This window comes from Lingula anatina, chromosome 5, assembly GCF_051362555.1.
Source record: "Lingula anatina isolate TDL-2025a chromosome 5, LinAna3.0, whole genome shotgun sequence".
Taxonomy (NCBI): domain Eukaryota; kingdom Metazoa; phylum Brachiopoda; class Lingulata; order Lingulida; family Lingulidae; genus Lingula; species Lingula anatina.
Genome location: NC_141771.1, coordinates 20,437,443 through 20,459,707, shown reverse-complemented (window position 1 = coordinate 20,459,707; position 22,265 = coordinate 20,437,443). Strand labels below are relative to the sequence as shown.

The window sequence follows — 22,265 nt, the reverse complement described above, 5'->3', positions numbered from 1 at the left end:
AAGAAAGAGAGCTGGACAATGTCATTTCTAAAATCAAGTTGTGTTGATACTACTGTCAGAACAAAGAGAGAACTCCTCAGTTCAACACTTTATTGGGTGTCTGCCTTGGCCACAGAATGGCTAAGCTTAAATACACAGTTCCAACAGTACACAATTGGCCAATTTAATATTCAACAGATAACATACAATGTGAGGCCAGAGATCACCATAGCCAAATACATGGTGACTTATCTAAATTAAGCATTATTATGATTACACCTGTGTAACTACTTTTCTATAATCGTCATACACGTTCATATATATTCTGGTAGTGGCAATTATTCATGCAAGGTCATTTATATTATGGCAATGTTATTCTACACAGAGGATCGTCAGCAATTCCTAAATTCCTAACTATTATACATTTTAAGTCATTATACACAATGGAAGTACTGCAATCTCTTGCTAATATGCATTTTGGCCCATGATTTTAAGTACTAATGGTCACTAAAACATTATGGCATTTGTATATAGCAATAAATTAACTGTACCTGGACAAAGTTAGTGAGAACCTCCTAGACGTGACTGTCAACAGTATTTACCATCTTGCTTGTGGTCAGCTATTGCTTATCTACTGCCTCCATTTTGTTACATAACACATTTGAGACTTCTGTTAATATACATTACAAACACTCTTCACTCTTTGTTGTGTACTTGAACTTCAAAAGTGGATTCAAAGGTTGTTTTTTTTTCTTTTTTTTGGGGGGGGGGGGCTAAAATGTAGGGTTGCCATCCAATGTATCTGCATAAGACTAAGTGCCTTTAGACTCCCAGTCTAATGCTACATGTAACACGGACTACAGTACATCCAGTGGGCTCACCTGACAATTTGAAAAACATCTTTTCTTTAGTTTGTTAAGTTTCTGACACACGAACTTGCTCTTTCGTAAATTTATATGAATTTCCGAAAACAAACATTGAGTGCTGGTTCTCATGATTTACTAATTCCTCATGAACTACAAGACACTTCAGTTCATTTAATTATAATAATAACTGTGTCATTCTCAGCCATAAGGAAACTGTCTGTCTGACAGGTCATGACCCACTGAAATGCCAGAGGACCTGATGGATGATATTGTTTTTCCCAAATATTAAATAGTTCATAATTTTTAAAAATTATCAATGGGCTGTTAATTTAAAAAATGTTGAGAATTTTTTGCATGTAGACAAAATGGTCCTTACAAAAGTTTCTAGGGTTCATCATAATAGGCAATAATTTTATAAACCAAAATCTCAAAAACTGTGGCCGCTATCAATGACCAAAGAAGTGACTACAAACAAAAAAGCAGACCAATGTACCTTTGAGAATATTTCCCAAGTAACAAACAACTGAGCAGACCAATTCACTTACAAACAAAATTTTAAAAGTAATAAACTGTATAAGCCAGGCAATGATCATGTGATGACTATCCCTACACATTGGTGGATCATAAAAGGTGACATTGATCAGATTAACAAAATCTTGAAGAATGAATGTATTCAGTCTCCCCTTCCAAGTCACAGGAAAACACCTTCAGTGGGGATCAGGTATATTTTCCTCTGGAGTACATTGTTTACTTTTGCTCAGCTTGACTTTAGACTTCCCTTTCGGTGCAATTTTTTCTTTTAGTTGTCCTTTTTCTTTGGGTGCTTTTTTTATTTCCTTCTTCCTAGTATTCTTCATTGATTCTGTTTTAGACTTCTTTCCTCTTTTAGAGACTGAAAGTATTAAATGAGAGATCTGAGTTTGCAAAATGAATGTTAAACAAAAGAAAACTGTCCACACAGCTAGAGGACCAGGACTGCCTCCTAGGTATGCCCCCTAGCTGGATTTGACATAACAAAGGGATAATAACATGCAAAATAAATACAAAGAGCTTTCAAGTATATTCAAATTAGTACTTGTTTTTACTTTTTAATTTCTGTAATAACTATAACCATTTTACTTTGATATGTGAGGTAAAACATATTTTAATCTGAGAAACAAAACTTACTGCCTACATATTATCTGCCATCTTTTTTAAAGAATATCACTCCTAAACCATTTAAAAACTAAGTATCAAATATGATTTTCATTAATAACAAAAAAAAAAAAATCAGTGCTGTTAACATGCCTTGAAATATGCAATAAGTACTGGGTCACTAGCCATAAGCTTGCAAAGAGTTCACAGTTTCAGGAATTAGTTAAAGCTGCTACTACATCTGTCACCCAAACACAAGCAGTATAAGGGAAACCCTATATGTAGGTTTATCATAATAGAACATCACTAAGCACAGCATAACATAGGTTTTAAAGGGGCCGAGATAAACTCTGGCTGTGAATCTATTCGACCTTCAGTCACCTTTCACTTTGTCAAATAAAATGTCACATTCAAGTTCAATAGTAATTATATCAGGCCTCCCCTTACCACCACAGTGCTGTTTAAATGCTTTTGTTATGGAGTTATGAGCCACTAATTAAAGACTTTCATTTAACAAAGGCATTACTTTGCTTTATCAATGATTGAATCTGAACTAAGACTTCTAGGAAAAATCGCTGGCAGAATTTTGAGTACTAAATGGTGTCATTAAATCCGCCTTGAAAAGGTGATTGTGGGTGCTCAGGTAAAGGAGAAATTTGAGAAACTGAATTTGTCCTTTTTACCCCAAAATTGCAATTATGAAATCACCCGTAAGATGACACGTTTGATTGTTTATTTATTTAGTTACTAAACACTGAAGACTTATCTATTACCCAAAAGAATGTAAGTAAGGAGTTTTGGGCGAAAGGTGGCAATATCCTTTAACATACACCACATAATATCTTGCAATGATCAATTACCTTACTCCTTGTGTTAAACAAACAACACATCTTGTAATCACACATTACCTTTCTCCTCTCCACTGAGCCTGGGCATGTTAAGGATCACTGACCTCATCTCCTCTCTCAGGTTCACTGTCGGCACCCGTAGCACTTGAAGTAAGAAGAAATCCCAGTGACAAAGAGCACAGTCATTACAGCAAGACTAGGGCAGATCAAACATCCAATCCCTCATGCATGGAAACACATTTGATACAATTGCTTTAAACTACATAATAATGATGTAAAGACTTATTGCTTTTAAGGATTCAATCAGGAAATAAAGAATTTACTCCACATGTACTCCTGCAAAACTTGTTCTTGAGACAACATAAACATATGAAGGTGACAGTTCAACCTGTTGCCCTCTCCTTTGTTTTGAAAGGAATTACTACATAATTATTAAACCATGGCATAATTCAGTTACAACATCAATATACATAACTGGGTGCATTTCATTCACACTCAAGCTGACATTTTTTGGCATGTATTTCAATGAGATTTGGTTGTTGTATAATATTCATAAACCCATCATACTAGCTGAATCAATTTTACCCTGCAGGGATTCTCGCTAAATTGCATTCAGTGTAAGCGGCTTAAATGTCTGGCATGCCTACTCCAGCAGCTTGGGAGTAATTAGTGAGAAGCCCTGCAGAGTTAGATTGATTCAGCTAGTATGATGGGTTTATGGAAAGGCAGTGTAAGTCTCAGTCACATTCTAAAGATCACAGCTCCTGTCTGTACATACTTGAGGACTTCTTTCAGTCTGATAAGGGGTTTTCAATTAATCTGATACAAAACAATCATTTAAATCAGTAAGTTGATCTGCAGATTCTGGCATTTTTTGACTGACAAAATTCAAAGTATCTTATAATGGCTGTATCTCTTAATGGTGGAATGGTAGTATAATCACAATAAATTATTACAATAAATCTTCCAGCTTAAAATATTCAAGTGTCATGTCAAAGGTGCTCCCGATGGGATTTTCCACCAAAATGAATTTTCTTGGGATATATATATATAGGGACAATTTTCTCCTAATCAGGTATTAATGTTTCACACATCCTTGAATAATGCATTTCTTATAATAATACATTTCTTAATACAGTGCTACATGTGCATCTCAGCACTGTTTACATTTACATATAAGAACTAAAACTACAGAGATAAATAAAAAACTAACATTGAAGTAATAAGTACTAAAAGATAAAAGATTCAATTTTCTCAAAAAGCAAGCCTTTATTTAGAATAAAATTTGTGGGGTAGCTGTACTTATGTGCTGTTGTGGAACTATAAACCTACTAGTAATCATTCTTGTACTACTTATTCATGACTCTCAATTTCTAATCACTGCACTTACTGAGTATAATATGCACATGAGGTACCACTTATAAAGAACAGTTGGTGCTGGCCATATGAGACTCATACCCCATTCACACTACAGTTGCAAAAATGTGCATTTCTATAATTCGAATTTTTCGTGAGGAATTCGATTCGGTATTGCGTTCACACACGCAAAGTGAAACCGAATCACATGTTGAAAATTTCAGGTTTAACTTCCTGTTTTGAACACTCGCGCATGCGCCGCACAGGATATCTTAAAATACCAACAAAAATTTGTGACGACAAATGCAACTCAAAAGACATTCCAGCATTCTTGAGAAGTATAAGATGGCAAAATAAGTTTCTGTTTCCTCATGTTGTAGTGAGTGGTGACCTCCAAATACGTTTGGTGCAATCGTTAAAGTAATAAACAAGCGTTCATAGATACCCGCACTTATCTGCACACATACACAGTAAGATCTGTACAGGTATCGATTCCGGTAAGTTATTCGAATCGCGCTTAGGAATCCACCTCGCTTGCAGGATTTTGAAAATTCACATTACAGAAATCCTCTTGCGTTCACACAACTGCATTTATTCGAATTGTGACCTAATTCGCAACTTATCCGGATAACTGAGCATAGTGTGAATGCGGTATCAGGCATCGTTCACATGAAAAATCCAAATTCCAAAAATCCATTGGTCTGTGCCCTGAATACCCTGTGGCGTAACTAACTAGCAGAGCGAGCGAGTTACTTCCAAAGCTGTAATTAATTCTCGGCTGTGCTCAAAGGAGATTCTGACACCTGGACGCATGCACAGTAGTATCTCTAAACTGTGTGTTGCACTCATATCTGTGGTGTGTACATGGACCTCATCTTCTTCGTCCTGTTGTTGCACAAAATCGACAAACATATTTTTCAAAGCAACTGTGACTGCCACTTTCTTCCTCTCTAACTTATTACTGCGCATGCGTCCAGGCGTCAGAATCTCCTTTGAGCGCAACCAAGATTTAATTACAGCTTTGGAAGTGAGTCGCTCGCTCTGCTAGTTAATTAGGCCACGGGGTATTTAGGGCACAGACTGTGATCACTAGATACCGCCAATGGATTTTTGGAATTTGGATTTTTCATGTGAACGCAGCCTCAGTCCAGACTAGCAGCAACCCCAGTATGTCAGCTGCAAGCAACATGAAGTCAAAACAGACCATGTAAGGGACAAACAGCTCAGCATTGGTGTCACAATGAAATGCAACTGATTGATTAATCAATTATACAGTACTGTGTTTATTTCCCTACCTTCTTGTTCTTCCATACTCTCTACCCTTGAACTTTTCCTGCCCCTTTTCTTCGGAGGAGACTTTGTTGGTGACTGCTCTGTACCATTGTGGACCGTTGCCCGACGATGTCTACGACCTCGAGATGGTTCTGCAGTTTTAGAGAATGCTCTCTCTCTGATTGACGCCCTTTTCCTTCCATGACAAACTGAGGGCTTAAAGACAGAAAAATATATCTAATCACTTTGGATGGTGTATTGTGACGCAAACTTCAAAATGAGAAAAATAAAATATTGAAAATAAAATCATACAAATGAAAAATTTCTATTTTTATATATAAATGGAAAAGTGTGAATTTATCATTACAGTTTTGTCAACAAAAACATAATACACGACTTTTAATTTATTGACTTTGCCTAGTTTTTTAGCTTTCAGACCAAATGACTCATTAGCCTGTCCAATACAGAATAATACAAAAGAGATATCAATAACGGAGTGATGTAATGTATTGGTATGCTTGTAAGCTGAGGTTTCATTTCTATAATTACTGCTGTATGCCTTATTGCAAAAGTACATTTCACTTGGCGAGCTCTTCAAAACGCAACAAGCAAAAAGTCTCTATGTTTAACAGTGCTAGCATTAGAAAGTGTTTTCAGTTGGGGTCATGTCGATACTCCCCCGCACAGATACTCCCCGCAGCGATATTCCCCCACACCAATAATCCCCTCTTAGTAAATTTCTGTGTATTATGCGCATCGATACGACCCCACACCAATAGATCCCTGCATCGATACATCCCCAGTAAAATTGCCGATGTAGGCGCACTGTTACTCCCCCACACCACTGCTTCCTTCCATCGATACTGAGGGGGAGTATTGGTGCGGGGATGTACCGGTGTGGGGAATGATCGATGCAGGGATGTATAGGGATGTAACCTTTCAGTTTTGGCATCTAATTTATGACCAATTCTCCTGTGAAAGTCAAAATAAACAACTTACATGTTATACTTCAATGGCTGCATAGCATCAACAGCTTGGGGAATCATTAAGTCTTAGTTTTACCAGCATACCATGGGTTTTTACTACTATACAATGGTCCAGTCCTAGCATTATGGGTACTAGTGATGAGTTTATCTTTTAGTGTAACTATGGGACAATTTTGCTGATATCCTTCCTGTCTCTACATACTAGGTGGGAAACTTGATTATTGATCAGATCTTTTGTCTAGTCTACTTAATTAAAAAAACTTGTCAAGAAATTTCAAACTTGAAACACACCTTACAATCCAATTTACATTCAGTTTTATATAAAAATTATTTCATACTCTCCAAAAAAAGGAGGTTAGTTTATCTGGGGTGAAACTTATGGTATGTGGCACGGTTAAGTCACCATAGTCTGTCAGTTTTCAAAGGGAATTGTGCCCTCACTAACTGCAGACAAAGCGTATATCTTTATAAGCAGGAGCTAACAGACCTAAGTAAAACAAGGAGGAGTATTGACCACTTCAGTGTTTTTTAACATTTCACACTGCAGATGGTCAAGAAAGGCCTATTGGGAAAAAAGTATCTACTGAGGCAAGCTGGTCACTGCTTGTAGCATGGAGTCTAGGGGTGCATTAATTCACAGTGGTAGTCTGGTAGGTCGTTTGGCATTAGGTAGTTGGAATAAACTCCACAGGGACCATCACTAAATGCCATCAAATTAAAAGATGAACATTGATTGATGGTGAGGAAAGATGCAGGTGATGACTATTTGTACAGATAAGCTGTGTTTGTATATCATTGTTATCTTAATAAACTAACTTTAAAAACCTTGGACCAGTTTGTTTTGAGTGAACATGGGTCTTCCAGTGGAATGTGCATTACAGCAGTTATATGTCAGTCAATAGAAATATGTCAGCTGAAATCAGCTAATCCATAATTGTTTGATAGTTCAGTTAATATTTGTTAGATTTTGTGTATCAAAATTTGCAACCAAACCTCCAAAAATTCAATAGCAAGTGGAAACGGTTCACACCAAGCACTGTAACATCACTCACATCTTCAAGTGGAATTGGATTGTTACAAGTGAAACATCTCATTTAGGCTCTATTCCTCCCAGTGACCCCAGGCATACCTTTGGATGTTCCACATCTGATTCTGCCTCAGACTCAGAGGTGATGCCACCATCTTTCTTTTGCAGCCTTTTTCCTGTTTTACGCCATTCTTCATGTGAAGCTACAGCCCTAGAACAAGCCCAATATGATTCCTGTTCACATCTCAGGGAACAATGTTGATAAAAAAATCAATAACAAACTTAACATAAGAACATTTATTGTGATCATTTGTTTCTGTTAAAAACATGCTTGTGAGCCTGTCTTCACCTGTATGTTGACAAACTTCCAGCATCAGTACTTCCCAGTACCCCTTCCCCCAGACTCTGGATTACACTCAGCTGGTATCACCAGTACCCCTTCCCCCAGACTCTGGATTACACTCAGCTGGTATCACCAGTACCCCTTCCCCCAGACTCTGGATTACACTCAGCTGGTATCACCAGTACCCCTTCCCCCAGACTCTGGATTACCAGACAGATAAGTGAAGACAGATTATGTCACCAGTGTTCAGCACCCAGGCATAATGCAAAATTGCTAGCTGCACTAAGACAAAGAAGTCCAGCAAAAATTTATGTATGGAATGAACTCTACCCCGTATCTTGTTTCTAGTATAGAGAACATTGTGCTCACCTTGTTAAATATTGTACAATGTCTGGCTGGATGACATCTAGTGCAGTGTCTGGTCTGTCCCTGCCTGCCAGCCTGCACTTCATCTCCACATACTGCTCATGGATGGTAGCCAATTGCTGAAAACAGCTAGATTTTAACAGTTCCAAAAAAGACTGTGGTCCAAAACATATAATAACAACATTGGTCTTTAATGTGTCTTAAAATGAGCACTAACAACATTTCTATACAAAAAATTCAAAATTTTGTCATCTGACTTTAAAATATAGGCAAAAGTTTAAATTCAACATCCACTTTGAAAATTTCTTGATCTGACTTTTAATCAGGTTTCTGAAGTAACTTTCCCCATGATTCAATTGGTTTGGAAGCTATTTCACATTTAATTTGGTAAATTTATGTGAACATTGCAACAATGTACTTTTTGAAATAAGAACAAAATACAGCCCTCATATGTACCTGTAGCACTGCACTTGCTGAGTTCTACAAAACACAACAAACTAAAGGTCTCTAGCTTTTAAGTGTGCTAAAATTTTATGGTGCCAAAATTGTGCCCCAAACGGAGCAGGTTCAAGTTGAGCTGAGATGTGGCCTAGCTAGTAACATAAGATGAGGATATCGGCCTCTCTGGTCTGGGAGGGAGTAGAGGCATACAAAATGGTGGCAGTTGTTTGGAGGTAACAACATGGTACTGACAGTGCTCCCAATGGTGGCACAAAAAAGTGCATCATTGATAAAAGATGATCAAAGTGTCAACTCTGTAAGCCTGAAGACACTTACTGCTATATTATCAGGCTGCAGGATCTCTGATACAACACTCTTCTCAACAGGCAGGCTATCTTTATTCAGGTCATCATCTGCTGTGTGAGTGGCCTGGAGAATATCACACTGGAAAATAAGAAATGCCATTGAAAGAAATAATCAGGCTGGTTTTCAAATGACCTGTAACTAAGTCATATTCATCAGTCTTGTAAGTAAACAATTTTCCATGAAATGTGTTATCTATATTGCATATAGTATCATATATGGTAAAAAAAACACTTGAACAAATTATCTGATCAAGCTGTTTTTATTTTTATTCTACCTGTATCTACAATCAAATTCATCAGTCCTTAAAGTATGAAGACAATAGGTCAAACTGTTTTCCATGAAATGTGTTATCAGTATTGCACATAGTAGAATATATGCTAAAAAAACAAAAACCAGCATAACTTCAACAAAAATGCTCTGTTCAAGCTGATTTTGCAACTCAACCTGTATTTTATGTATAATTATCAATTCTGTAAGTTTGAAGACAAAATGTCAAATGGTTTCCCACTTATTGTGTTATCTCTGAAATGGCACTGTTAGGACAGACCTAGGTGATGGCTATAGATCTACAGACACACTGTGTCTGTACATAAGCAATAACTGCAATAATATTTTCAAAATAATAAAAATGAAAACATCTGTAAACACAATGAATTTAAAGAAACAGATACAATACCATCTGAGCAAGATAGAATGAAAAAGAGTTTTTAATCTATAAAAAGTCAGAATTTTTTCACCTCAGTGATGAGTTCTGTCTCTAGCTAGCTATATAATTGAGCAACCATCAATACACCCTACTGTTTCTACAGACTTTCAATATTTTAAATTATTAACTTAACACAACAGTTCATTCAACAATGATAATATTCTGTAAGGTTCTGTACCATTGCTTTATGTTCAATTTTGTCTCACATAAAATAATGAGTTTGGTATTGATTTAAAGAGTTATCATTATGACTTACAGGGTGCGCATTGGCTACAAAATCAAATGCACGTTGTATCTTCAACTTCTGAAAAACATAGTCAACGTCCAAATGACCCTGGTTCTTTACCTCCCTGTGAAACTGCAAGATGCTCTGGAACTGTTCTCGAGTCACACGGACCTGCAATATAAAATAGTATAGTATAGTCATGAACTATGTGCAAGAAGGGAACTAAGAAAAGCTTTTTACTTCTAAAAGCAAATAAATAAATATCAAAGATGGTACATATACAGATAAAAAAAATCATAATCATCTGGGAAAGATGGATGGCACAAGAGAGTTTAAAATTTAGCAGTTTTCAACTCAGCAACAGGTACCTAAAAGAAGCATTTTTTTTACAGAGCTTATTTACTCTGTTAAGGTTTTCTCACAAGCCATCAATACACATTACTATATAATTATATGTACATTTTAAGTAATAACTGAACTAAACAACCCATCAACTGTGGTTGTGTTTTTGCTCGTCAATTTCACCATGTGAAACTAAATGGACTTGAGTAAAAATAACAATAATAATAGCATAACTACTAAGGTAGATTCCCTTGGGGCAACATGACTGCACAGTTTAACACTGTACATTCAAAGGAAATCCCTTTCAATATAGACAAAAAAGAGCATTTGTCAATCACCACACATTAAAATAAACATCATAAATGTTGTGCATGCCTGAAGACTCCTACCACTGTAGATATTGATATAGATATAAAGAAGAGAAGCTACTCCTGAAATTTCACAAAATTCCTCATTTATCTCCAAGGCTGACTTTTCAAGGATTTATCGAGAGAATAAAAATCTATTGACAGATTCAATTTTGGAAAAAAATCCTGATTTGATATGATTTCTTATTCAAGTTAAATAGTAACTATGGATGAATCTTTTCTAGTGTTGGAGTTATAAATGTTAGAAAATTTTTGAAGTGTATTTTATGGTGGAAACAAGGTCAAAAATCACGTTCAAGCCAATCAAGGTCATAATTGGATTTTCAATATTTGATTTCCATCTTAAGTTTGAATTAAGGATGAAGACAGGGTGGAGGTGCCTGGAATATGGCTATCTTTTCAATCAACCAATACATACCAACTTGTTATATAACAATAAAAAGCTTACTTCAATATCACATCATTTCTTATTGTGTAACAGTTACGTAAGGAGATATAACACTTTATAGGTTTTCTCAAAAAAAGTTTTAGACCAGTGTCAAAACTACCTCAACCCTCCACTCCTTAAAGATTGCATTTATTCATTAGATCAAAGCTTTGTCTGATGGAATGTGCCTGGGTTTTCATACTACAGAGGCTTAGCAAATGACGAACAACAAAGGTGAAGGACGAACATGTGCACTACGTCATCACTTTACGCTCATCATAACCTCGTTTTTCGTAGTTCGTCCTTCCAATGTATGTAGATTTTATGAATTCCTCGTAAAAAAAAAAGAAAGTACAAACTGAGTTTGTTCACACATCAATACTCGTTTGATATGCATTAAATCACATTTGTTTCTTCGTATGATTGCCTTCAGGTTGGTTGATCGAAAGTGAAAACGGATATAAAATCGTTTCAAACAGCATTTTTTCTCTCACCCTGCTCTATTGTTGTCATACTCGTTATTTGGCATTTGCAAAATGGCCACTATGACTTATGACGTACGAACCTAGTTTTCGTACTTCCTCTTTGTTGTTCATTTGTTAAACCTTTCTAATACCAGCTCCATTTTCAAACTACCAGTGTTTCAGTCATGGTAGGGGTATTGTTGAAGTGGTAATTTTGTAAATTAGGATATGGTTAGTAATTAAACTCAGATCAAGTATCAGAGACATGCTTATCAGAGACATGCTTCTGTTGATGTCCTTGTCTTCATCCTACAATCACTAGTGAAGAGTGTTCCTGTCTTTATCCTACAATCACTAGTGAAGAGTGTCCCTGTCTTTATCCTACAATCACTAGTGAAGAGTGTCCTTGTCTTTATCCTACAATCACTAGTGAAGAGTGTCCTTGTCTTTATCCTACAATCACTAGTGAAGAGTGTCCTTGTCTTCATCATACAATCAATAGTGAAGAGTGTCCTTGTCTTTATCCTACAATCACTAGTGAAGAGTGTCCTTGTCTTTATCCTACAATCACTAGTGAAGAGTGTCCTTGTCTTTATCCTACAATCACTAGTGAAGAGTGTCCTTGTCTTCATCATACAATCAATAGTGAAGAGTGTCCTTGTCTTTATCCTACAATCACTAGTGAAGAGTGTCCTTGTCTTTATCCTACAATCACTAGTGAAGAGTCTCCTTGTCTTTATCCTACAATCACTAGTGAAGTGTCCCTGTATTTATCCTACAATCACTAGTGAAGAGTGTCCTTGTTTTCATCCTACAATCACTAGTGAAGAGTGTCCTTGTCTTTATCCTACAATCACTAGTGAAGAGTGTCCTTGTCTTCATCCTACAATCACTAGTGTAGAGTGTCCTTGTCATCATCCTTCAATCACTAATGTAGAATGTATCTCCTCCAGAAGTGGATCTCTGATGTATAGTGAGGGTTGTAGCTCTTCAGACAGTTTTCTTTCTTGTACTTCCAAACCAATGGTATGATTTTGTTTTTGGATAGTTCATTCATAGACCAGAAAATTTGAACCAAAGTCTTTTAGCTTGGCATTCTGGACCCTGTAGACTGTTCCAGTAGTTCAGATGAGGGGTGGCCAGCACATGAGCCAGTCTCGCAGTTACTTTTCATTACCAAGTTTACAAATTTTGTACACTCTGCAAAAGCCAAATGGGCTGCTTTGTGTAATGGCACTGACAGATGAGTCTGAGGGCAATGGATACAGAAACGGGTACATAAAAATCAAAGCTTAGTGTCTGTTTCAAGATTATATATATATAGCCAACAGCACATTTTCATTTAGAAATTATGCAATAACCCTGTAAAGCAGGATATGAAGATATCCATATTTCAAAATAAATATTTTGCCCCCAAAACGGCGGTTAACACAATTATTTTGGAATTTGTATTTGCCATCACATCAAGTGACCTCCATAGATGGCTACATTCTGTAACAATCTCTTAAGAGATTATTACAAAAAACCAAACTTTTTAGAAAAAAAAACCAGGGACTAATTTTGAATGTGGGAATGGATTCATTTACAATTGGTCAGTATGGGAAAATTGTCCTTTACCCCAGGAAAATTCATTTTTTGGCCAAAATAAACAGTTGTTATCCCTTCAATGTACATAAAACAAGGTTGCAATGTAAATGCAATGAAATGCCTCTTAAACATCTCTAAAGAGTTAAAATTTAGCATTTTATAACCAAATGTAAACTACTGAAATAAGATGAAATACATGTTACTCAATCTGTTCCTTAAAGACTGACTCATAGTAAACCACTCAGGATTTAGGACATTGGATCAGTTTCATGCCATCTTAGTATAGTGTCAAAGCGATCAGTTTTATTTGCTTTATTGAGCAACACAAGAGTCAGGTCTGAAAATGTAAAGAATTGTCTCATTTCAAGACAACAAACTGGACAAGAAAGACCATGTCTTTCCTATGGCGCGACTTGCGGACGACTGATCTCTTTCCCTCGTGTAAAAGAGACTTTGGACAAGGAAAAACACACACAAAAGAATACGAAAATACACAAACGAAGACAAACGAATACAAACACAAGGAGAACACAATGAGAGTCCAAGGAGAGTACAACTAAAGCACTTCGCCTGTCACATATGTGGTCATCACCAAACAACCTTTTAACTAACAACATGGCCTGTTGAGCAATCTGGTCATGGGGAGCTGTTAATTAAGATTACACAAAGCTGACCCAGGTTGAACCTGCTGTGTAGCTGTCTACCTTTGCCTTAGGTTTCAGAGGCTGTGTATGGTAGAGGCCATAGAGCAGGAAGAGGCCAGCCACTTGGACCTGGAAGGTTTGAGATGACCCCAAGTACTGCAGCACCACTGAGAACATGTCCTCTGTGAACTGGAACAGAAAGATGAGAGGCCACAAAAAGCAGAAATAATGACACACAACATAGGTTATTTTTTCAATTTTGATACAATACTACACAATGCTTAACAGCGAAATCAACATCAAAAATTGTATTATGCACAACAGGCAACTTAGATATTAAGAATATGTAACTAGCATAAGGCTTCAGGCACATGTGAGTTCAAATTCACACGCTGGAAATGCCAGGTGAGAACAACACAGAAAATAATGATGAACAGAATAGGTAACTGTCAATTCTAATGCAATGATACATTATGCTTAACATCAAAGTCAACATATTTTAATTATGCACCACAGGTAATACACATGTTAGGAACATGTAACTTGCATAAGACTTCAGGCCCATGAAGGTGATCATAGGTGCTTTCAATATGATTGGTAGGGCAGGAGAAGTCACCACCTATCAACTTTGGAATATAATACAATGTAGATCAACTAGTGTTAAACCTTCAGTCATTTTGCTCTCACCTCTTTTAGTTCTCTCTCTGTTTGTCTGCCACAAAATATCAGAGACATTTTCTTTTCACGCCATATTTCAGCAAACTGCTCATAACGCACAGATTCAGTGGCAGTGAATTCTTCAACAAATGATTGCATGTCAACAAGCACCCCAGCCAGTGGCGTGTACACCCTCTCCTTCACCATCTTGGAGCTTTTTACCCTGGCTTGTACTGGGACCAACTGCCACCTGTAAAAAAGACAATGTTACTTCTACTAGCTCACTGTATTAAGAGAATGTTACAATCTTATGTCTAAAACAGTTTTAGGCAAAACAGGAGTTCCTTTAAATTTCTGTTTAATGCCATGTAGAGCATGGAAACACCGGTCTGGCTAAATTGCGCAATACGCCGCAATACAGCGCAACACAGCACAATACACTTAAAATAACAAGTCCAGTCACAAGTAAACACAGAAAACGGTAATTCTCAACAAAATAAGGTGATAAAAAAGCAAAATATTTGACTAGATTATTGATGTCATTGATATAGCTAACACATTGGTGCTACTTCTAATATCGTCGGGTCGGCAGCCATGTTGGCTTGTGGCTCTTCTTGACAATATTACCGGCCAAGAAGAGCCACTAACCAACATGGCAGCTGACCCGACGATAAAGAAAATGTGCAAATTTGTTAAGTTTTATCAAGGCTATTAATTATTTAGTAATATATTTCGCTCTCATATCAGCCTATTTTGTTTGGAATGACAGTTTCCCCCTTTTACTTGTGACTGGACTCATTTTTTCAAGTGTATTGCCATTGGGCAATTTAGCCCGACCCTGGAAACACCTACTATTTGTGGCACAGTTGGAGTTTTCAACAAATTGTATTTAAATTTGACTGTGGGAATTTCCAAATGCATGGAGAGTTTCTATAACATTTCTGAGACATTTAAAGGTTTTCTAGCTGGAAAGTCACCCAATATGAAACATGCTGCCTGTACTTGGACCTTAAAAATTGGGTACTTTTGTAGTATACCCCCCCACCCTGTAACTCTCTGTAACTTTCACTTTTCAAACAGTTTTTTACATTTTTTTGTTCATCTATGTCAAAGCTGTTGAAATAAAATGCTTTTGTAATTACCTGTGGACTTTTTATTAGTTTTAATCACGTTTAATCCAGCCCATTGAAATACAATGTTAGAATCTTCAATTTACACCCGCAGTCAATAACTTGCCGCGTTTTCGTTGGCTAACTCTAGGGTAATTTTATGTGAACAAGTAGCTCATAATAATTTCACAGAGGAAGTCCAAGTATACAATGTATCAATCCTATGTTCACATAAAATAAGGTAGAGTTAGCCAACGAAAACGCGGCAAGTTATTGACTGCAGGTACATTGTAAATTTTCACATTGTATTTCAAGGGGGTGGATTAAACGTGATTAAAACTAATAAAAAGACCACAGGTAATTACAAAAACATTTTATTTCAACAGCTTTGACATAGGTGAAAAAGACAAAGTAAAAAAATGTTTGAAAAATGAAAGTTTCAGGAAGTTACAGGGTGGGGGGGTATACTACAAAAGTACCAAAAATTGTGCCTACCTTTTATCCCAAGGATCCTGGACTAATGAGTCTACGTAAGTGCAGAGCGGATAAAAGATTGGTAAGCTAATTTTCTGCAAGATATGGGCAGTGTCTAATATTTCTTTTACATTTTAAGAAAAACCAATCAGCAGTTAGCTTTTCTGAAGTTTTCAAAAAAGTAATTTTGGGGCCCTACTGAGTCTCAGTATTTCACTGTCACATCATCATGTACGGGATGTACCCCTGATATAATCACATTTCACATAGTCAATGTTCAAAATCAACTGATTAAAAGTTTATCGATTATGAAATCAAAGACAGCTGCCGTAAACCTAGTTAAATACACTGTTGGGGAAAATAAACCTGAGCAATCCTACACGAATCCCACTTACTGTCGTCGTTTCCTTCGTACTCGGTTGTTTTGGTTTACGCTTCTAGCCTCGATTTCAAAAATGGGTGCTTAAAACATTAAAAATAATTTTGTCAAATTGAGGGATAATATTGTGTCAGAAACACTCAAAAGTAAAATTCCATATTTTCATGAAAATTCTTTGAAATATTTGTGTCATGACAATGCCTATAATCGTGCCCTTGTTAACTTTTTTTTGGCTCAAGCGATGCGTCCCAGCTAATGGAGTAAACACTGCAGAAGTGAATTTCCCTTTTAGGGCAGGTGCAGTATGTAAGATATATGATGCATATAATTAGAGGTCTCTGTATGTTTTGATAAGTGTTGTCGTGTACAGGGAGTAAGTGAAACTTCCTTAGAATATTTTATGGGGAAAATATTAGGCAGTTAAGAGCTTGCAAAATCTTTGAAATTTATACTACAATACATGTACTGTAGTACTCACCAATTGTGTTATAAGCCTGAATTATGACGACAAGGAAAATATCTGCTACTGCTACGTAGATATCTTGCATCAGTAGTGGTGTTTGCATTTGATCAGGACGTTTTGAGACGTGATCTTATTAAGTGGTGCTAAAAGGAAGCAAAGCTATCAAATGTAAAGACTAAAAGCAGAAATTTATGATGAAAAAATAGTAGGTAATTTTGTGCAAGATCTTTCCAAGACATTTTCACAGACGCACATAAACAGATATCAGTACAGTTTTTATGCCTATTTAATCACAACAATAATTAAGTTCTATTGTTGTGAGGCCCAAGTTGGACATTTTGTATTCATTTACAGATTTTTTTTTTTTTTTTTTTTTACAAAACTGATCAGTTACTGTTTAAAAAAAGTGGGGGGGGGGGTGATCATTAGATTTTGCATAAAATTAGTTATGAAGTTATTAAATTAAAGATGATTTCTGTTGTAAAGATCTCATCAGAATGTGCAATTCAATTGATGTAGCTCCTACAGGACACAAATCACAGCATTATTTCTTGTTTCAGGTCTTCAACTCAAAATGCAGTGAGTTTGCAAGAATTTCTGACGTAAAGGCTGCCTTGATCTTGCCAGAATATTGATCTAGATTTCACTTTCTAAACTGATATTTCTATCGGATGAGATCACATACAGTTTATAATGAGTGACCAACTGTCTCCAAACACATACAGCTTTCCCTCCCAGCACACACTGCTGGTGATTGGACTGCAGGAGCTGCAGGAGAGCAAGCAGCTCACAGATGTTACTCTTGTTGTTGAAGATAAGAAGTTCCCTTGCCACAGGAGTGTGTTAGCTGCAAGCAGCCAGTATTTCAGGTGAGTCTTAAGCACAGTAAGACCTGATTTCTCGGATCAGTTTAACTTCCATTATAATTAGATTTACTATGAAGACTGCTATATAGGGTGTAGTAAAGGTTGAGAACCAGAATTTTCTACTTGAATAATGTTGATAGTTACCAGAAGTTTAAAAAAGATTTTGAAATAGGGTGTCGAACTTCAACACTGCATATTACTGAGACAGGCAACCTAAACTCTATTTCTTCCACTAATAAAAGGGGATTTAAATAATAACCATCCAAACCTAAATAGCAGTAGTTAGGTAGTTTTGAAGACAACTGGGAGGTTGTCTGACTGATACCCTGCTGCTGGTATCTTGTTATTATTAAGTGGCAGCTTTGAATACAAACAATTATTCCAGTTCATGTTGTGTACTTTGTCTGTCTGTGCAGGGCCATGTTCACAGGAGAGACAGTGGAAAAAACCCAGTCCTCTGTCAGCATCCATGGAGTGACAGCTGAGGCCATGGGGAACATCATCAACTTCATCTACACGGCAAATATAGAGCTGTGTCCTGAGAACATCCAGGACTTGTTTGCCACAGCTAACATGCTGGCTATGACACACCTGTGTGAGTAGATGGATGATTTTCACATTTCAATACTTTTGAATATATATTGCCCTGTTTTTCCAGTTGATACACATGTAGTTATTTCGTAAACTTGTTGAGTCTGTACCTGAATATGCTGCCTGAGGTACTGGTCAATAGACACATGGGTGTGTCAGCTATTAAGTACATAAACTGAAAACTCTATAAACCTTTTTAAAATTATTTCCTGTGTTTTATTATCCCTTTTCTGTTCCTAATCCAGCAGGAGGCAGTACTGTCACTCTGATCCTCTAGTTTCTGATTAGTTAACTATGAGTTGATAGTACCAGACACATAGTTGTTCAATGTGCTGTTGCATTTTTTGGAAAAATTTTAAATTCACTACAACTGTGCCAAATATACATGTACATGTACTAAACGGGGGTGGTGAGGGGGTACAGTAGATATCCCATTGATAAGTGTAATAATCTTATGCTATGAATAAGATTATGCAATAATCAGTAATCTTATGCTATGAATTAACATGTACCTCTTTCCTAAACTGGCATTAATGAGTATTGTTTGTCGTTAACTGATTCACTTTAAATGTCGTGACAGTCAGGTGTTATGTAATTGTTTAAATTTCTTACCTTTCAGGTGAAGTGTGTATAAGATACATGCACAACCACATAGGCCACAGTAACTGTATTGAGTTGTACCTTCTGGGTCATCTCCATGACAGCCTGCTGCTGAAGGACGCCTCCAGGGCCTACATCCTGGACAACTTCAGTGAACTGGAGCTCAGCAAGAATGAGGCTTTTGCACAACTTCCTGTAGACTTTATGGAAGATTTGCTAAGTAGCGATGAGCTAAATATTGAAAAAGAGGAGCTTGCTTTCAATGCCCTTCTTCAGTGGGTTAGCTGGGATGTTGTCAATAGAGGTCAGCACTTGCTGCATCTTCTGAAATGCTTGCGATTTCCATTTATGTCAGGTGAGGTGATACAGCAGACAGTGCTGCCATCTGTGAAGGCTGTGACCAGTGATCCTGATGTGCTGTGTTATCTTGCTGTTGTCACTAACACTGGGGAGAGAGACCAGACTGCTGGAGACCACATTGAGGAGTGCACTATGGTGCCCCGTGTGGGAATGTACAATGCTGAACTTATTGTGTTTGTTGCAGGCAGTCAGAAAGAGGAGACACGCTCAGTGTGCTGCTTTGATCCAGTCACCAAGGAGAATTACTGTGCAATTCCTCCCAATGTCAGCTTTGACTTTCGCTATCGCCTTGACTATCATGAGGCAGTAGTGACATCACAGAATCAGATTTTTTGTCTAGGGGGAATTTTCTTCCCAGATCACAAATACACAGGGCCAGCTTTGAACTCAGTGAAACTGTACAATGCCAGGAAGATGCAGTGGATAGACAAGCAGTCCATGAGAGAACCAAGGTGTGCATTCGCTGCAGTAGTACACCAGGGCAAGATCTATGCCATAGGTGGAAAACCTGCTTATCTTGATGCTGATCCGCTCTCTAGTGTGGAGAGTTATGAAATAGAGGCTGACCACTGGACTATGGTCTCACCTATGCCGTTTGCACTGTACCACCATGCTGCAGTTGTTTGTCAGGAAGTGATCTATGTCATAGGAGGATTGGATGCCAGTAGTCGAGTGACTAATGTGTTTCTAAGCTATGATCCTGTCATGGACTCCTGGACAACTGTTGTCCCACAACCCAAAGTCCCACGTGCTGAGTTTGCAGCTGCAGTATATGAGAGACGAATATACATAGCAGGGGGGAGGGCACAGGAACGGGATTCAACATTATCCTCTGTGGAAGTTTATGATCCTGTTGAAAATAGATGGCGCTTTGGACCTGAGCTCCCAGACGACAGACGGTCACCACTATTAGTTGTGTTTGATGGGAAGTTGTACATGCTAGGTGGGCTGCAAACATTATGGAATCGCCACAGCAGAGCTAGGCAAGAGGTTGATCGCAAAGACATGCATGTGCTTCATGCATCCACAAACCAGTGCTCCTCCAGGCAGTGGACTAGGTTTGCAAAGTTTGTACGGTATGCCAACTCCAATGCTTGTGTACTGGCAAAGCTGAATACAAAAAGAATGGGGAGGAGTGAGTACATTTGGTCTGAAAGGCCCAAAGATTCTCTTCTCGATTTTAAGTAGCACAAGGGGGAGGTTATGCAGCTCTGTTTACACTGGCAGTTGGTGTGCTATGATGCATATGTGGAAAACAAGTACTTAGTGTTGATTTCTGTTACCTGTTGCAGTAAGAAGCCAAGTGAGGAACTTCAGAAAATGATTGGTGCTCAACATAAGATAAAACCATTAATTCCTGCATAAGCATAGATAATAATGAATGTTACATGTGACATTATGCCAGTGAGTAACATATAATTAACAAAAAAGATATGATTATACAGATAACTGGTCAGAGAACGGGGTTGCTGTAACACAACTCCATCTATCTGTATGATAATTCTTGAGATTGAAGCCTCGATATCTTGACAGTGTCTCCTGTGGTCCTACTATGACAGCATGCACAGCTTAACTTGTAATCAACTAAAGGTTTTTTGTTGCTTGTTTTTAAGTGTACTTTTACACAAAATGCTTTATATATGAAACACCTGTATTTTGGGTCCTGATTTGAAATTAAAGTAGCTTTATATTATTGCATAATTTTGGTGGTGCTTTAGTATACAGTAGATTAATATTAGCTGTTCATAATTTTTGTAGAATACTCTTTTTAACATATTTAAAATTACTTTTTTCATATTGATGATTATGTGAGAAAAGATGCGACTCATTTATGTAATAAGTGTAATAAAGCAAGTTTTGCATCTGATATGTACTTGATGTTTTTTAAAGATTAGGTTTTGTGGATGTTATCTGAACATGAATCTGAGTTCTTTTTTATGTTGAGATTAGAATTTAGTGTAGTATTTTAATTAGACATCTAATTACGGCACTCCTTACTGTCAAATTATCCATAAAATAGTAGATGACCTGGAAAGTGACATAAGTTGACCCGTGGAGAACTAAAAGACAATCTTAAAGGGATAACAACTGTTTGTTTTTGGACTTGGGGTACATAGAAAAACAACGGTTTTCTCCCACTTATCAATGGTTAATGAATCCATTCCGACATTCAATGTTAGTCCTTGTATTTTTTTTCCTAAAAAGGTTTTTTTTTTATTTTATGAAGGAATAGCCATCTATGAAGGTCCACTTTATCTGATGACAAGCACAAATTCTAGAATAATTTTGCCAAAACGAACAGTTATTATCCCTTTAAATGCAAAGTCGAGTTGCAAATATTGCACAACAGGTAGTATCAATAAAAGTGAACTGTTACGTGCCCTGGGGCGTTCTAAGTCCCACAATGAAAATGCCAATATGTGAAAGATGAAAATTTCACAAAAATGTACAACTGAATAACATGGTCAATAGGATTATAGTTTCAGGACCATATGTGAGAGTTCAAATTCACATAATGAAAATCCAAATATGTGAAAAATGATGACAGTGCATAAAATAATATTACACAATGTTTAAAGACAAAAACCAACACAACTGCTAATGTGGAAATACAGAAAATGCACAGCACTTCTGGTGGATGGGAGTTAAAAGTGACATCTTAAAGATGCTAGTGTTTGAAAAATAAATTTAAAAAAGTAAAATAAAACATAAAATATTCCAATAAAGCTGCTATTCAAACTTTTAATCTAGCTGTATAACTATAAACATGATATGGATAACCCTATTGAATTCAAGAATAATAATGAACTGTTATTCATCTTTAGCATTAATGTAAGTGTTACACAAAATTTTTCGTTTGTAAACTTATTTTCAATATTAAACAACATTTACCTGCATAATTATCATTGATTCCTAATTATGTGACACAGTTAAGAGAGCTAAACCTATGGGACTTTACAATGAAATCTCAACGTGTTTTATGAAATTTCATATAATGGCCACTTGAAAATTTATTAA

The 22,265-nt window shown here is 36.8% G+C and overlaps 2 protein-coding genes across 9 annotated transcripts; one reads left to right on the top strand and one right to left on the bottom strand.

Moving 5' to 3' along the window:
- Nucleotides 1–75: 75 nt before the first annotated feature.
- LOC106150500 (snRNA-activating protein complex subunit 1) lies at nucleotides 76–16,948 on the bottom strand. Of its 3 annotated transcripts, XM_013523353.2 has the most exons (11): nucleotides 16,846–16,948; nucleotides 16,384–16,450; nucleotides 14,436–14,655; nucleotides 13,809–13,937; nucleotides 9,947–10,087; nucleotides 8,955–9,062; nucleotides 8,181–8,296; nucleotides 7,571–7,679; nucleotides 5,479–5,671; nucleotides 2,888–2,971; nucleotides 76–1,737 (listed from the first exon to the last, which is right to left on the bottom strand). In XM_013523353.2, the coding sequence occupies exons 1-11, from the start codon at nucleotides 16,931–16,933 to the stop codon at nucleotides 1,553–1,555; spliced, it is 1,440 nt and encodes a 479-aa protein (XP_013378807.1). In that variant the 5' UTR covers nucleotides 16,934–16,948; the 3' UTR covers nucleotides 76–1,552. The 3 variants fall into 3 exon arrangements, with proteins under 3 accessions (XP_013378807.1, XP_086868760.1, XP_013378808.1); XM_087012634.1 differs by lacking the exon at nucleotides 13,809–13,937; XM_013523354.3 differs by lacking the exons at nucleotides 16,384–16,450; nucleotides 16,846–16,948 and adding an exon at nucleotides 16,010–16,280.
- LOC106150499 (kelch-like protein 40) lies at nucleotides 16,606–21,114 on the top strand. 6 transcript variants are annotated; one of them, XM_024077719.2, is made up of 4 exons: nucleotides 16,606–16,669; nucleotides 17,391–17,699; nucleotides 18,113–18,291; nucleotides 18,907–21,114. In XM_024077719.2, exons 2-4 carry the CDS (start codon nucleotides 17,524–17,526, stop codon nucleotides 20,433–20,435), a joined length of 1,884 nt encoding a protein of 627 aa, XP_023933487.1. In that variant the 5' UTR covers nucleotides 16,606–16,669; nucleotides 17,391–17,523; the 3' UTR covers nucleotides 20,436–21,114. The 6 variants fall into 6 exon arrangements, with proteins under 6 accessions (XP_023933487.1, XP_086868758.1, XP_013378805.1 ...); XM_087012632.1 differs by having other exon boundaries at nucleotides 16,607–16,660; XM_013523351.2 differs by having other exon boundaries at nucleotides 16,607–16,664.
- The last annotated feature ends 1,151 nt before the right edge of the window (nucleotides 21,115–22,265 follow it).

What these genes read in the sequence shown, in the direction of transcription:
- LOC106150500 (XM_013523353.2), bottom strand. Translation starts at nt 16,933, where the DNA reads ATGCAAACACCACTACTGATGCAAGATATCTACGTAGCAGTAGCAGAT. An exon ending in TCAGGCTTATAACACAATTG is followed by an intron (nt 16,451 to 16,845) that starts GTGAGTACTACA and finishes TAATGTTTTAAG; the next exon opens with CACCCATTTTTGAAATCGAG. An exon ending in TTGTAGCCAATGCGCACCCT is followed by an intron (nt 9,063 to 9,946) that starts GTAAGTCATAAT and finishes CTTATTTTCCAG; the next exon opens with TGTGATATTCTCCAGGCCAC.
- LOC106150499 (XM_024077719.2), top strand. Translation starts at nt 17,524, where the DNA reads ATGAGTGACCAACTGTCTCCAAACACATACAGCTTTCCCTCCCAGCAC. An exon ending in GCAAGCAGCCAGTATTTCAG is followed by an intron (nt 17,700 to 18,112) that starts GTGAGTCTTAAG and finishes CTGTCTGTGCAG; the next exon opens with GGCCATGTTCACAGGAGAGA. An exon ending in GCTGGCTATGACACACCTGT is followed by an intron (nt 18,292 to 18,906) that starts GTGAGTAGATGG and finishes CTTACCTTTCAG; the next exon opens with GTGAAGTGTGTATAAGATAC.